Here is a 14,868-nt window from a genome sequence, read left to right as displayed (position 1 = left end):
GAGGGTGTGTGGCCCTGCGGACACCTTGACTTCACACTTCTGGACTCCGGAACTGGACTTCAGAGTAAATTTCTGTTGTTTTAAGTCACTTAGTTTGTAGCAGTTTGTTACAGCATCCCTAGGAAACAAATACCCATTAAATTTTTATTTTTATTATAAATGATACCTTTTAGAAAATATATTTCCTCTTTGTTCCTGGTAAAGAGAAACACTAATGACGTTTATGAATTGATTCTTTGTCTAGAAACCTTGAAACTCTAGAAGCTCTATTTTTAAAATTATTTTTATTTTTGTACTTTTTTAAATCTCTAGAATTCAGATGTTAGGATAGAAACTCTATTATTAATGCTAGCAATTTAGGTTCCTTTGAATCTGTGATGTCTCAAAAACATAATATTACTAGAATGTAATGACAATAGTTGTGGTGGTTTTTCAAAAAAATATGTCCACAAATTCTTTGCTCCTCCTCTCTTCCATAGATGGAGCTTAATTCTCCCCTCCTGGAGTGAGGGCTGGATTTGCTCCTAACAAAGAGAATACAGCAGAAGTGAGGGTGTTATAAAAAGACTGTGGCTTTCACGTGGGCATTCCCGCTCTGGATCATGCCCTCTGGAGGAAGCAGTTGCCACGTTGTGAGCTTCCCTAAGGAGAAGTCCACACAGCAAGGAGTCCGTGTGGGACAACTGTATCAAACTTCCATTCAGGCCGGCCGCTGTGGCTCAGGCCTGTAATCCCAGAGCTTTGGGAGGCCAAGGCAGGAGGATTGCTTAAGGCCAGGAGTTTGAGACTAGCCTGGGCAACATAGGGAGACTCTGTCTCTACAAAAACTTAAAAAATTAGCTGGGTGTGGTAACATGCACCTGTAGTCCCAGCTACTTGGGAGGCTGAGGCAGGAGGATCACTTGAGCCCAGGAGTTGAAGGCTGCAGGTGAGCTACGATGATGCCACTGCCCCCCAGCTTGGGCAACATAAGCAATACCCCATCTCTACAAAAAATTAAAAAAAAAAATCAGCCAGGTGTGGTGACTCCTGCCTACATTTCTAGCTACTCAGGAACCTGAGGTGGGAGGGTTGCTTGAGCCCAGGATTTCAAGGCTGCAGTGAGCTGTAATCACGCCACCTCACTCCAGCCTGGGTGACAGAGGCAGAAAGTGCAAACACTCCCAGGTGAGCCCATTTAGCATCTGGTTTTCTTTCTAGAAGGAACTACTTTGCTCCTTTCCTCTGGGTCCCTGGCTTTTGACTCAGGGAGGCTCTTCCTTACCATCTTCCCAGGCCACGTATGAAACATGGCTTGGAAAGTGCCCCCTGCCGGGGGCTTTGCAGCACCGGAAGCCTGCTTCCTGCTGGGGCAGGTGACCCAGCTCAGGCTCCCTCAGGGGCTGAACAACCCCGGGTTTTAGCAGACCCTGCTTGGAATCTCTTTGGCAATATAATTTCTTAAAAACCTGAGGATGCTACCTGTTTACTTTTAGTGAGTCCTAAAGTGCAGGTGATCACAGCCAAAAATCTTGTGAAGTCTCTAGTTTTTTATTTACTGGACTCTGGGCTCCGTCCTTCCCCTACTCATCCATGTGGAACAGGTGGCTTCGAAGGAAGGTGACAGTTGTAATCTGGTCTTTGCCCACTTGGATAGTGCCCACTATCTGGAAAAAAACCTTTAATGGAAATGCTTGAGAAAGGCTCGGGCCTCAATCCTGGCTCCCTCTCGGATGGCTTTTTCTGGAGCCGTCTCTTTTAACTGTTTCAGTTTGGGACGCAGAACCCATGCTGTTGTCAACCCTGTGAGGCCCCAAATGACCAGTAACGGTGGCTTCTCAGATCGCTTTCAAAAAAGCCACTGCAGGAAGCATAGTGGAATGACAACCTACAGCTGCCACATCTTCTGCTCTTCATGGTGGTCATGCCAAAGCCATGCCCATCCCCCCTCAGACTAAATTCAGGATGAAACTTACCAAGCCTGTCACTGCTGTTTCTCCCACTGATGAACCAAGTCAAGCTCAGCCTAGGGTGCTGTTCTTGCTGGTTTCCAATAATGCTGTTCAGGCCTCTCCACCCCCACACCCATTCCTGGCTGGGCCTGTAGGATCTGGTGAGCCATTGCCTGAATGTACCTGACTTCTTGGAGAAGCCCCATCCTACCCGACCTTGTCCCTTGATGGTTCCCAGAGAACAGTGCCATTTTGTCCTCAGGCCTGTGAAGGGAAAGCCACTCCAGTGTCAGGAGTTGGGTCAGTGTTCTCCCCTGGCCATGCCCACATCATTCCTTGCCCTCCCTCTCATCCAAAGTGGCACTCCTTTGGAGCATTCACTGGCCATCTGCCTGTTCCCCCTCTTCACCTTTGTCATCCTCCAGGCGACTCTCCCATTGGGGTCCTATTGTTCACTGCAGACATTGGCACCTGGCTCCTGGCCTTCCCCTGCACCCCACGTCCTGCCATCATCCTGGGCAAGTTCCATGCCTACACAGCCACCAGTCTCACTCCTGGGCCTCCCCATGTCCAAGGAGCTCCTCCACACCCCTGGCCACTCATCCCAGGGTGACTTGTTGTCACCTCAAAACTGCCCTACCTCCACAATACTGGAAAGCCCTCGTATTTTCTGCCACATCCCCATCCTTGCAGGTGACACTTCCAGTACAGCTACTAACACATTTTTTTTTAACTTCACTGGGGCCTCAATTCACTTTACCAGCTACTTTCTCCTGTTGCTGTCCTGCTCACCACTCATCTGTTCAGAGTACACAGTCCATTGTTGCAATAATGTCTTTGTCAAAACCCTAACCCCCCCTTTTTTTTCCTGGCAAAAACACAGCCCTAATGAACCCAGTTGTCCCCTTCATCTGTGTCTGCAGCAGTTTAGTGCTGTGAGGGACCATCACCAAGACTGCAGAAAAGTCCAGTCGCAGCTGTTAAGAGTTAGCAAAGAGTAATATGAATTATTAGGTCACTAAATATGAAATTTCCGATTTCAAATCAAAAGTTTAGTTCATTATATCTCAAACAAGAACCAGTACAATTAATCAAAGTATGCACATAAATCATCAACACAGTTTTGCCATCTTAACGCTTCATGCCAGCAGCGAAGAAGCCTGGAGAGCAAGTGGCGATAAAATCATGAAAGGCATTTTCTATAGCCTGTTGAGAATTGAATATTTTTCCTTGCAAGAAGTGGTCCAAAGCCTGGAAGAAGGGGTAGTCAGTTGGTGCAATGTCTAGTGAATATGGTGGATGACAGAGAGTTTCCAAGTCCAGCCTGTATGGTTTCAGCAGAGTTGTTTTTTTGCAACATGTGGTTTTGCAAGAGGATTGGCCTGTACCCACTGACCACTCTTGGGTGCTTAATCACAAGCACCCTCATCATTTCATGAGTTGCAGTAGACATCCACTGTAATCAGTTGACCAGGTTTCATGAAGCTGTCGTGGATAATACCAGCACTGGACCACCAAACAGACACCATTAGCTCTTTTTTTTTTTGATGAATATTCAGTTTTGGACTGTGTTTCGGCACTTCATCTTTATCCAACCATTGTGCTGAACACTTGCAATTGTCAAAAAGAATCCATTTTTCATCACACATCACACATCACAATACAGTGAGGAAATGGTTTGCCTTTATGTTGTGACAGCAAAGAAAAGCAAGGTTAGAGACAATTTCTCTGCTGACACTTGTTTAATTCATGCGGTACCCATCTGTCCAGCTTCTTTACCTTGCCGATTTGTTTCAAATGGTCCAATATTGTTGGAATAGTAACGTCAAACCTTGCTGCTAATTCACGTGTAGGTTGAGATGGATTCGCTTCCACTACAGCTTTCAGCTCATCATTATCCACTTTGGTCTCCCACATGGCTCATTTTCAAGATTAAAATCACCAGAACTGAACTTCTGGAACCATTGACGTATTGTGCATTCATTAGCCACATCCTTCCCAAACACTTCACTGATATTTCGAGCTGCCTGCGAAGCATGGGTTCCATGATGGAACTCATATTAAAAAATGACACGAATTTTTTTTTTCAGCTTATTATGGGGGTACAAAAGTTCAGGTTATATATATTGCCCATGCCCCCCGTCCCCCTGAGTCAGAGCTTCAAGCATGTCCATTCCCCAGACAGTGTTCATCACGCTCATCATGTAGGTATACATCCATTCCCCTCCCCCCTACCCCCCACCTCTGTCCGATACCCAATTGGTGTTATTCCCAAATGACACGAATTTTTGACTTACCCGTGGTTTCCCAAAAGTTGCTCTAAAAAAAAATTTGAAAGATAATCCCAAGTCAATAACCAAGCATTTGAAATAATGAGGATGTACCTTCAGAATAAAAATAAAATAAGAAGTGTCAAAGTGAAAATGTCAGAGATATCAACTGTCAAGCTTAGCACTTAAGGAATCGGACATTTTATACTTAATGAACTAATAGTTTGGGAATGATAGGATGGAGGATTTTGTGAACCCTAGAGTAGAGAGTTTGAAGGCAGGAGGACGGGATGGGGATCTAAATCAGGAAATAGGTACCACAGAGCATCATGGGGAGCAGAGGAGAAGAAAATGTAGTTGACGAGGGTAGCGTCTAACATATTTTGGGCAGTGACTGAAGCAAGCCCTGGGTGGGTTTAGATTTATCTGGCCACAAACCCCCATTTATCTCTGGAAATGGTGGAAACTCAACCCACTGCATGTTTATTTGCTGCCTGGAAGGGGAGGGTGGCCAGGGCCAGGGATTTGAAGGTGGGCTTTCTTTCACCTCAAAGTCATCAGAGGGCAGAGGAAAGTGAAGAGCTACAGGTGAAAAAGTGAGACAAGAGATCATCTGCTGGACAATGCCCCTGGGCATCGGGAGGGATATGATCACAAATGAGGATACAGGCCTTAGACGGAGAGACAACCCTTTCATCAAAACCCCAGGAAAGGAAGAAAGGATGAAAGTCACTGTATCAGTCATCTTAGTCTGGTCTATGTCATAACAAACAATCCTCAAATTTCAGTGGCTTAAGACAACCAAGGTTCTTCTTTGTTTGTGCTACATGCTCATCGTGGATTGGCAGGGAAACCACGCCATCAAAGCAACACAGGGGATGATCAACCACTGTCTTGAATGTTGCTGGTCTCTGTGCCGGAGGGAAGAGAGCTCAGAGGGTGTCACTTTGGAGGTTCTGGCATGGATGTGACAGGTATTGCTCTTCTTCGAAACTCACTGGCCAGAATTAGTCTCATGGCCCACCCAATCACAAGGGGCCAGGAAGGCAAAACTACCACGTGCCTAGAAGGCAGAGAATTGGAATTTACTTGGTGAACAGCACTAATGACCCTCACAGCATTTCATCCTGAAAAGCTTTATTGCCAGAAGTCATACAGAATTCCAGGGCTGGAAAGAACCTCGGAGACAAGCCAGTGTAGGCCCAGGTCACCGAGAACAGCAGCAAGATGACTGGGCACTGTCTCCTGTCCCCCTGCCCCTAAGCTCCCTGGCAGCCTGGCACTGCTCTGAGGTTTGTCTTCCCCAGGATTAGGAATTTTGGAGTGTCCTCCCTCCCCGGGGTCAGACATTGGTTAATGCTTTTTGCACCCCGAGTGTTGATTCTGTCCTCAGCTGTTGCCAGTTCTACCATGATGTCCATCAGAATTAGATTTGCTTTCTTCCAAGGGGTCATCTCAGCTGATGAAACACCCAGATGCAGAAGCCTCTGTAGTACTCTGTGGTCTCTTCAGCCCAGTTCTGACCCAGTGTGGGCCCAGCAGCTTTTGAACATTCTCCATACTTCGCCTGCACCTCTCATGGGCACTTCCGTTACGTACCTTGTCTGTCTCCTGCTGGATGCCTTTCCTCACCTCCCAGGTTAGGTTAAGTGACACCTCAGTGCTCCCACAATCGCCTTGCTTCCTTGTGTAATAGCACTTCGATGAGGACACTTGTCATACCTGAAATACCATAATACTGAACAAAGATAGGTCCCAGCTTGAGGTGGCCTCTACAGTGTCAGGAACCCATCTGAGAACCCCACCAGGGCTTTCTGCAGTGTTCTGTGACCTCTAGAGGACACCCAGGAAAGGGACAGAGTGCCTGGGGCTCATGAGAGATATATGGAACATTAATAATAAAAAATTATGGAGACTCCAGCCAATTAATGAGTGTGTAGCCATGTAAGACTCTCAGAATGGACCTTTATCACATTCTTTGCTTAGAAGATGCCAGATTCGATTGCTCCTCCAATTGCTGGCAAGCCAGGAGGAAGAACTTCAGGAGCTGGGGCAACTGGGAATTATGGCTGCGCTGCAATTGTGATGAGAATCACAAGAAAGGGGAACTAAGGAGTTAATGGAAAGAATTTAAGTCAAGTTTTCAAACTTTGGTGTAAGAATCAGCTGTACAATTAACACTATGCAGCCTAAAAAAAAAAAAAAAAAAAAAACGCAGATTTAGATGTTTAGATAGGGAAAGGCTTCCAAGCTGTATTTTTCAGGTAAACAAGTAAAGACATTAACAGATTATATAGTGTACTACACCGTTTATGTAAAAAAAAAAAGGATGGGAAGAATTTTATATGTATGTTGAAACATAGTTAATATCTGTAAGGAAATACAAGAAACTTGTAAAGGTGGTCTCTTGGGAGGGGAACTGGGAAGCTGGGGAGAGAGGAAGGATCCCTTTTGTATCTTTTGAATTTTTTGTCATTTATATTGTCCATTTCAACTACCCGATAAAATGCATGTGTTATCCTGTAACAGAAAAAGGGCATTGGTAGAGAATTGCTGAAATCGGAATAAAGTCTGTAGTCTAGTTAGTAATACTGTACCAATGTTAAATTTCTTAGTTTTGGCAAACGTACCAAATATATCTTTTTTGGTGGTTGCTGTTTTCTGGCTCTTAATTCCATTCTACCCATTTCTCCCCACTCTGTGTGAAACTCACACAGAAAACTCTGACCCTCTAGCATTTTCTACACTGTTTCCTGTGCCTATCATGCCTCTCATTCTCTTCTTGACTTTGGAAGCTATACTCATCTTTCAAGGACAAGTTCACCACTTTCTTGTTCTGGAAACTTTCCTAGACCATCTTCCCCTCAGTGCTCTTCTAAGACATGGTATCCATTCTATGAGCTTGTGACATGTTAATTTTTTTTTTTTTTTGGACAGGGTCTTGCTCTGCCACCCAGACTAGAGTGCAGTGGAATCATCATAGCTCACTGCAATCTCAAACTCCTGGGCTCGAGTAATCCTCCTGCCTCAGCCTCCCAAATAACTGGGACTACAGGTGCAAGCCACTACACCCAGCTAACTTTCCTGTTTTTTGTAGAAAGGGGGTCTCACTCTTGTTCAGGGTGGTCTTGAATTCCTGACCCCAAGCAATCCTCCTGCCTCAGCCCCCCAAAGTGCTAGGATTAATAGGCATGAGCCACCGTGCCCAGCTGACACATGATTTTCTGTTTTAGATTTCTGTCTACCAACTAGATTCCCCAGGATGCCGATTCTAAGATTAAAACTAGATACGCACGTACTTTTTTTTTTTTTTTAGCGATTAACGCTTGTAGAAGGGAAGGCAAGCAAGATCAGGCAGAAGCAGCAGGGCAGTGATGCAGTCCTAACAAGAGCTTCAGATCCCGTAGGGAGCGCTGAAGCCCAGATGCCCTTTGAAGGTGTCCCAAATTATAGTAAGAGGGATAGGGACCCTAGACCTCCAGTCCATGAGTCACTGGAAATGGGCCAGTCAAGAAAGGGGGCATAACTTTGGCTAAAGCAGCTCTCTTTTGCAGAGGCACTTCCCAAAGAGGGCCAACCGAGTCCTCAGTCGGCCACACTTCTAGCAGCTAGGGGGAGTTAAGTGCTTCATTCCTGGAAGGGGGGTGGTTCCTCACCCCACTATAATTTTATTTTATCACTATATTCCCAGTGCAAGGACTAGAATATAACATTCTAACTTGAAAGACTGAGGGTACTCTGGCTCTTGGAGGGCAGGGGCCTGGATCACAGGATTACATGCAATTCCTTCCTACACTAAGAACCAAATACGTTCTCCCTCACCTGGTTCCCATGACAGCATACAGAAATAAAGCTCCCCTTTGATTAGAGGCTTACTGAGAGCCTGAGAAACCATAAGTTGTTCACCCCCCATTTGGTAATGAGAACAATCTAGTGGAAAGCAGATTTCAATCTTAAAGTAATAACATTTCTTAATAACTTTTTAGATCTTTTGTCTTTTCAAGCAAATGAATACCTTTATTAACATGGTAAGTTTGTTTTTTTTTTAAACATGGTAGGGTTTTGACCTCAAATACTTGTCAGGTCTGCTACTCAAATGAACTTATAGCTGGACAATGTATGAACCTTGAAGATGCCTCTTCCCAGTCCAGTTTAGGGTCCAATGCAGACGATTCCATGCTTTCCGCCCCATCCCCTCAAGGGCTTTTGCAAACATCTCTTCCATTTTATGCCCAGAATCCCTTGAAATGCATCAGGGTATTACATCAACTTGTACAGAATATCAAGATCTCGTCCTCTATTCTAGCTTCCATGTCAGATAAAGATGAGTTAGTTGTCCAAATAAACTCACCAGACAGATTACATCAGATAGTGTACCACATAAAATTTAAATTTTGAACAAAATACGTCTCTCCTCCTTTGGTCTCACACAGAAATTAAAGTCCCCAAATACAGCCAATACTATCCTCCACCCCGTCTCCGGATTCACTGGGCCTCGCCAGATCAGCCCCATCCACATTTCCAGGTGAAGTCTGGTCCTTTCTTCAGCAGCTGCTGCATGGAGTTGTCTTCCAGAGTCAATGCAGCCCCTTCAGCACCTCCAGAGCCGGAGAACTCCAACTCTTGAGTCTCACGTGTCGCACACAGACCCAAAGTTCCAGGGAGCTACCAGGTCACACAAGAAAGAGCAAAGCACCTCAAAATTTAGAAATAACAACCAAAGCCCGGGAACAAGTGTGACTGCTACAAGAGCTTACAATCTAGGCTCTAATTCCTGTATGTGAGAGCATTATTCCAAACAAAAGTTACTTCTCCAAACAAAAACGTTTAACAGTCAAAACTCATATTGAGGTCATCAACCACAGACCATAGCAGAAACGTAGTGTGAGTGAGGACAGAGTACAGACAGAGGAAAAAAGAGAAAACAAAAGGCTCTCTGGTTTCAGCTTCTCCAGGGTGTCAGCCAATCTCCATCAGTCGACCAAAATCCGTTGGCTGTGAACCTAGAGCACAAGCGGGAGAATTTCATCATCCAGAGGTTAACGCCGAGAGAACCACCCAGAACCTCATCAGCTCAAGCACGCAGGATGCCGCCGGACTCATCCGGTCTTCCAGCAAAATCCAGAACGGTCCCCTGGCCTGCCCTCTGGAAACCCTCTGCTTGTCCCTCCCTGCTGGACGGCAGGGGCTGCCCGTTTCTGTTCCCTCAGCGACCTTTGGTTTGCTGTCCTGTGGCTGTTCTACAGATCGTCCCCTTCGCCTACAGCCAAACACGCTATCAAGCAAAAACCAACACCACCTCCTTTTTCCAAATCACCAACGTAAAAACCCACTTACACGGCACCCACCGATACCTCCCCAGCTAAAAACTCGGCGTGCTCGCACGCTCCCCCCCTTCGGCCCCATGTGAGTTTCCACGGAATCGTTTTTTCTCAACGGTCGCGTTCACGGCAGCCGCCGAGCCCGCCCGCAGCTCGCGGGAGCCCCTTACCGCGACGCCGCCTCAGGACGACTCGCTCCTCTCTATCCGCCGCACCAGCTCCACCAGCATCTCTGCCATCTTCGCGATCTCCTTCGCCTTCTCCTCGGCCTTCTCGCACCTCTTGGCCAGCCTGCCCTCGGCCGCATCGCCGGGGTTCTGAAGGTGATTCAGGGCGCTCTCCTCCGAGGCCTCCACCTGCGTCTTTATCTGGATGAGCATATTGTCCATCTCCCACAGCTTGCTCCGATTCCGCATGTACGCCCGCCCGTGCTCGCGGGTGAGCGACGCGATGTCCTCGCGCATCTCGTTGATGACGGGCAGCAGAAACTGCTCGAAGTCTTCCTCGGGCTCCAGCACCTCCACTTCCTCGGGCTCCGCCAGCTCGACGATGTCCAGGGGCCGCATCCTCTCCTGCTGCTTCGGAAGCGCGGGCGCTACGTCTGCTGGAGAGACAAAATGGACACTCGCTACGTTTAGCAACACCACTCCAGAATATTCTTTGAAACTTTTACCCTTTTTAAACTTTTCTCCTCACAGAAGCCACGGAAAGAAACGACTTACGAGCTCAGAGGCGGCGAACAAAATGGAGTCTCGGCCGTCAACCAGCGGTCTGCGCGTTGCGGCTCCTTTTACGACACAGCCGAGCGTCTTTACGGTCGGGCTGCGAGGCGCGGGTGCGCGCACGACAGTAAAGGGCGATGCGGCGCGCTCGCGCAGCACTCACGAGCACGAGCGCGCACGTTCTCTCTCATTCTCGCTTTCCCTGCACTGGGTGCGTCGCCTCTGTTCTACCCTGGTTTTGCGGGGTGATCTCTTCTGGGTGTCCCCCACACGGAGGGCTTCTCGTGTCCGGGAGTTGACATTGTTAACAAGGTCCTCCTACCCCAGGACAGGAGGGTCCTAAGTAACGGTGTAGCAAAGGCTGTGACATCCCTGGGGTGACTTTCAGCCCTTTCCTCTCACGTGGGGCCACCCGACCCCTCTCTCGCCGCCCTGAAGTGTAATGTTCGCTCTTGCTTGGATGACAGTCAGAAGTGTCTGGGTGTCTTTTCACCAACCGATCTCCCCAAGGGTCAAAGCCTGGCGGATTCACCCTGAGGCCCCAGCAGACCCAAAGTCCAGTTTGTGGAAAAGGCATTGTCAATCGTCAGCCTTACACCTGTCTACTAAGGGCGGTTGCTTTCAGCTCTGTGTCCCTAACGCCCTGGGCGGCCCTTGGGATGCATTAGTAAATTTGCTTTAACATTCACTCAACACACAATTTAAGGAAAAGTTAATTTCCTAGCCTACTGACCAGTCCCAGAATAGCATTGAACATTTCAGGAATCCAGCTTGCCTAAGTGCCAAAGATTGGCTTCTGTTTTCCAGTCAAAGGGACACATCTCACAGATTTGAATATGGCAGAGTTAAAGATTAAGAGAAACAAAAGCATATCTTTTTTGAAGACCTTTCGCAGGTTCTTTACATCATTTGCTCTTGTAAAAGTGCAACTTTTGGGCTTTCTTGACATATCAGAGGCAGCTAGCTCATCATTTTTTTTGGTATGGATAAAAATACATGGCTCAAACAACGAGACACCACTAAACACCTATTGGAATATTCACAATCCCGAACACTGCAAACACCAAGCGCTGGTGAGACTGCGGATCAACAGGAACTCGCATTCCTTGCTAAGGGGATTGCAAAATTATACAGCCATTCATAAGATCATTTGGTGGTTTCTTACAAAACTATATCATACTCTTACAGTATGATACAGCAATCACACTCCTTGGTATTTACCCAAATGAATCAAAACCAAATCATTTATGTGAGAGAAAAGTATCATTTATGTGAGAGAAGAGGAAAGGGCTGGCTCGAATGCAGGAGGGGAAGAACCTGGATCTTAAAATGTACATTTTATTTAAAAAAATAAGAAAGAAAGCCCCAAACGTGATCATTTCCTGCCATTAGCCTGCTGGATTAGCAGTTTACTCCCCATCCTGGGTCCCTCCGCACTGCTCTTCCATGTCCTGGGTCTGTTCTGTTCCGCAGAGTCCCTGGGGCAGCCTTGGGGCCAGCAGCCTCTGCTGAGGGCTCACTGCTGTCGGAAGTGAACGAAGAACGTCCGGATTTCCTTTGGGTGGATGGTGATGGTGGGGCCTTCTGGCGACCTCGAGGGAAAGGTGGAGCAGCCTGGGGGCAGAGGTGGTCTGTCCAGCACTGCACCTTGGAGCTTCCTCCCAGCCTCCCTCTCACAACACCTTGCCTGTCTACAGTCTGCTGTGGCTCCCACCGTGACCATGGCCCTTGGCTGCCCCCACCTGCTAGGACTCCTGCTGCAAGTGGGCCTTTTGCGTTTCTGCCCTACCCCCTAGGCCCAGCCCCACTGGCCTCATTTTCTCATAGGGTTTTGGACTCAAGACCGAAGAGCTTTCTTACTGAGGCACCTGGTGAACCCTGCCCTTTGCCTCACTGGGCTCCACTGAGGTCATGCCCTAGGGTTGGGCTCCACTCTTGGGAGGGAAGCCTGTTCACTCATCCCTCACCCCTCCATCTTCCTTTCTTTCCCTCCAGCCCTTTGCAACCATCCATCATCCATCCTTCCTTCCTTTCCCCTTCTTTCCTTCTTTCTTTCCTCCTTCCCTCCCTCCCTCCTTCCTTCCTTCCATCCGCCCATCCATCCATCACAGACCAAGCATCCACCATGTACCGGGCACTACGCCATGTGGAGTGGGCAAAAAGGAGGCACACAGGACAGAGGAAACACTTGGGCAAGGCAGCAGAGGAGGCACTTGGCCTGGCCAGGGACTCAGGGGAAGCCTCCAGGGAAGCGTGGGCAGGAGCTGGCCAGAATGAACAGGACAAGGGCGTTCCAGCAGAGGTGACAGCACAGGCAAGGACTGGGAGGCACGAGGCTGCCTGTGGTGCGCAGGAGCTAACAGTGGTGTGTGCAGTGTGAGGCTTGGAACAGCTGACGTCAGCAGGGCCAAGTCGGGCAGAGGCCCCCGGGGCCCCCTCAAGAGCATGGGGCTCTCACCCAGGGCATTGGCAGGGCATGTGGTCTATGTGTGCATGTGTGCACAAGGCTGTGTGGAGCTCTGGCAAGTGGAGACTGAGCCAAAGCCTTTCTTAGCCCACTGGCAGATTTGGGAGGGCTGCAGATTCAGAGAGGGAAGGCAGCCACTCAAGGTCATACAGGTGTAAGGGGCAGATGGCTGGATTTGAACCAGGTCTGTCTAGCTCCTAGGCCTGGCTGGGATCCTGGGCCGGGGGCTAAAGCAGGGGCTCCCAAACCTCTGCAGTGGCCAGTCTCCGTCCCCCAGCTCCAGCGGCGCAGTGTGCTCACGTCCCAGGTCCCTGTAAGCGAGCGCTCCTCCACTGCCACCACGGGCCCCAGCCCGCGCAGTACTGCCTGCAGGAATGGAGCAGAGGTGGGAAGCTGCACCAGCGAAGCCCCAGATCTAAGCAGAGACCCACAACAGCAGCCACGCCATGGACTGTGTGTCCTCAGGGCTCCAGACCCTGCCCCGGTGCCTCAACACCTCCTTCACCTACTTCTCACAGCACAGCAGCAACGGCAGGACTGGCTGCCAATTTTACAGATGAGCAAACTGAGGCTGGGGAAGCGTGTGCTTTGCCAGCCGGCCCAGGAGGCCTTTGAGCTGCTGGCCCACGCTGCGTCCCTCCCCCAGGAAGCACAGGTGGTGCCGTGCCCTGCCCAGGATGGAGCCAGTCAGAGTCATCCCATCCCCCCTTTCTCAGTAAGCTTTGTCCCAGCCTCCCTTGCAGCTAGGGGAGGCAGAGGCCCATACAGTCCTGGAAAAGTCTGCAGAGTGGGAGGGTGGGGATGGCTCTTCGAGAACCTTCTGTGCGCTGAAACGAGGAAAGAGCCGCTCCAGGGCAAGGCCCTTCTGCTGCTACGGCCCGGCCCCCTTCTGCCTTTACATTTGCTCATGTGGGAGGCCTGTGCCATCTAGTGACCACAAACAAGGACATGGGACAAAGAGCCAGCGTGCTGATGACAGCTGGGTGGGAGGATGGTCACCGGTCCATGACCGGACACTCTCGTCAGGTGAGAAAACACAAGCACTTCTTTTTTTTTTTTTTTTTTTTTTTTTGAGACAGAGTCTCACTCTGTTGCCCAGGCTAGAGTGAGTGCCGTGGCGTCAGCCTAGCTCACAGCAACCTCAAACTCCTGGGCTCAAGCAATCCTCCTGCCTCAGCCTCCCGAGTAGCTGGGACTACAGGCATGCACCACCATGCCCGGCTAATTTTTTCTATATATATTTTTAGCTGTCCATATAATTTCTTTCTATTTTTAGTAGAGGTGGGGTCTCGCTCTTGCTCAGGCTGGTCTCGAACTCCTGAGCTCAAATGATCCGCCCACCTCGGCCTCCCAGAGTGCTAGGATTACAGGCGTGAGCCACCGCGCCCGGCCAACACAAGCACTTCTGTTAGGTGTTCTACGACTTGCAGCCAGACACACTCCGGGCTGCCGTGCGTCTCCGCCCCACCACCCCACCACCCCACCACCGCCCACGTGGAGAAGAAACCCGTGACGTCCACCCTGACCATCCCCTCCTCTCGGGGCCTCAGTGCTTCTTCCTGTAAAACAGGCAGCACCGATGACCAACGTGCAGATTCGACACTGTCTTCTCTGCTCCTGTTGGCACGCCGGCGCGGCCACGGCAGGCCGGGGACTGGTGGGGAGAGAGGCGGCCCCTCCATGGCGGAGGCTGTGGAGGAGGGGAAGGGGGTGCGGCGGGCGGTCATAGGGCCTCTCTCGATCCTCTGAGGACACATGTTGAAGAAGGCCCAAGGCAGAAATGCAGAGACTTACGGACACTGTGTGTGAGCAGGAAATGAAATAAGGAGCTCCTAGCCCCCAGAAAGAACGCGAATTGAGGAAGAAATGAGGCGTCTCAAGGCGGGATCTGCTGGGGAGAGACTGGGGGGGCTCTGAGGACAACGTGGGGCACTGACACTTGATGAGCCCCCAGGCACCCTTGCACAGGGCCTCTCAGCAGCCCTTGGGGCAAAGAACTCTCATCTCCCCCCATTGTACAGGTGAGGAAACTGAGGCTCAGAGGCATGAGGCACTCGAGACGCCCGGTGGAGGCGACTGGAGGCGGACGCTGGATTGTCTGACTCTAAGTCACCCTCAAAGGCGTTTGTTTTGTTATTACACAGATGATATCTGTGT

General features: G+C 49.4%; 2 protein-coding genes across 6 annotated transcripts in view; both read right to left on the bottom strand.

The window, feature by feature from the left end:
• Positions 1-8,186: 8,186 nt before the first annotated feature.
• LOC138400571 (MORF4 family-associated protein 1) lies at positions 8,187-10,268 on the bottom strand. 2 transcript variants are annotated; one of them, XM_069495529.1, is made up of 2 exons: positions 9,686-10,268; positions 8,187-9,204 (listed from the first exon to the last, which is right to left on the bottom strand). In XM_069495529.1, the coding sequence occupies exon 1, from the start codon at positions 10,086-10,088 to the stop codon at positions 9,705-9,707; it is 384 nt and encodes a 127-aa protein (XP_069351630.1). In that variant the 5' UTR covers positions 10,089-10,268; the 3' UTR covers positions 8,187-9,204; positions 9,686-9,704. The 2 variants fall into 2 exon arrangements, with proteins under 2 accessions (XP_069351630.1, XP_069351629.1); XM_069495528.1 differs by having other exon boundaries at positions 8,188-9,204; positions 9,693-10,234.
• A 1,248-nt stretch (positions 10,269-11,516) lies between these two features.
• The window catches only part of MAN2B2 (mannosidase alpha class 2B member 2), a 40,929-nt gene continuing 37,577 nt past the window's right edge, over positions 11,517-14,868 (bottom strand). For all 4 annotated transcript variants that reach the window (XM_069496652.1, XM_069496650.1, XM_069496651.1 and 1 more), the window contains exons 18-19: positions 12,960-13,077; positions 11,517-11,858 (exon numbers count right to left, since the gene is read on the bottom strand). In XM_069496652.1, coding sequence (XP_069352753.1) covers positions 11,761-11,858; positions 12,960-13,077 — 216 coding nt within the window. In that variant the 3' untranslated portion in view covers positions 11,517-11,760. The remainder of the gene's footprint in view (positions 11,859-12,959; positions 13,078-14,868) is intronic.

Source organism: Eulemur rufifrons, chromosome 20 (genome assembly GCF_041146395.1).
Source record: "Eulemur rufifrons isolate Redbay chromosome 20, OSU_ERuf_1, whole genome shotgun sequence".
NCBI lineage: Eukaryota > Metazoa > Chordata > Mammalia > Primates > Lemuridae > Eulemur > Eulemur rufifrons.
The sequence above is the reverse complement of the archived record's forward strand: the minus strand, read 5'-3'. Positions and strand labels throughout refer to the sequence as shown.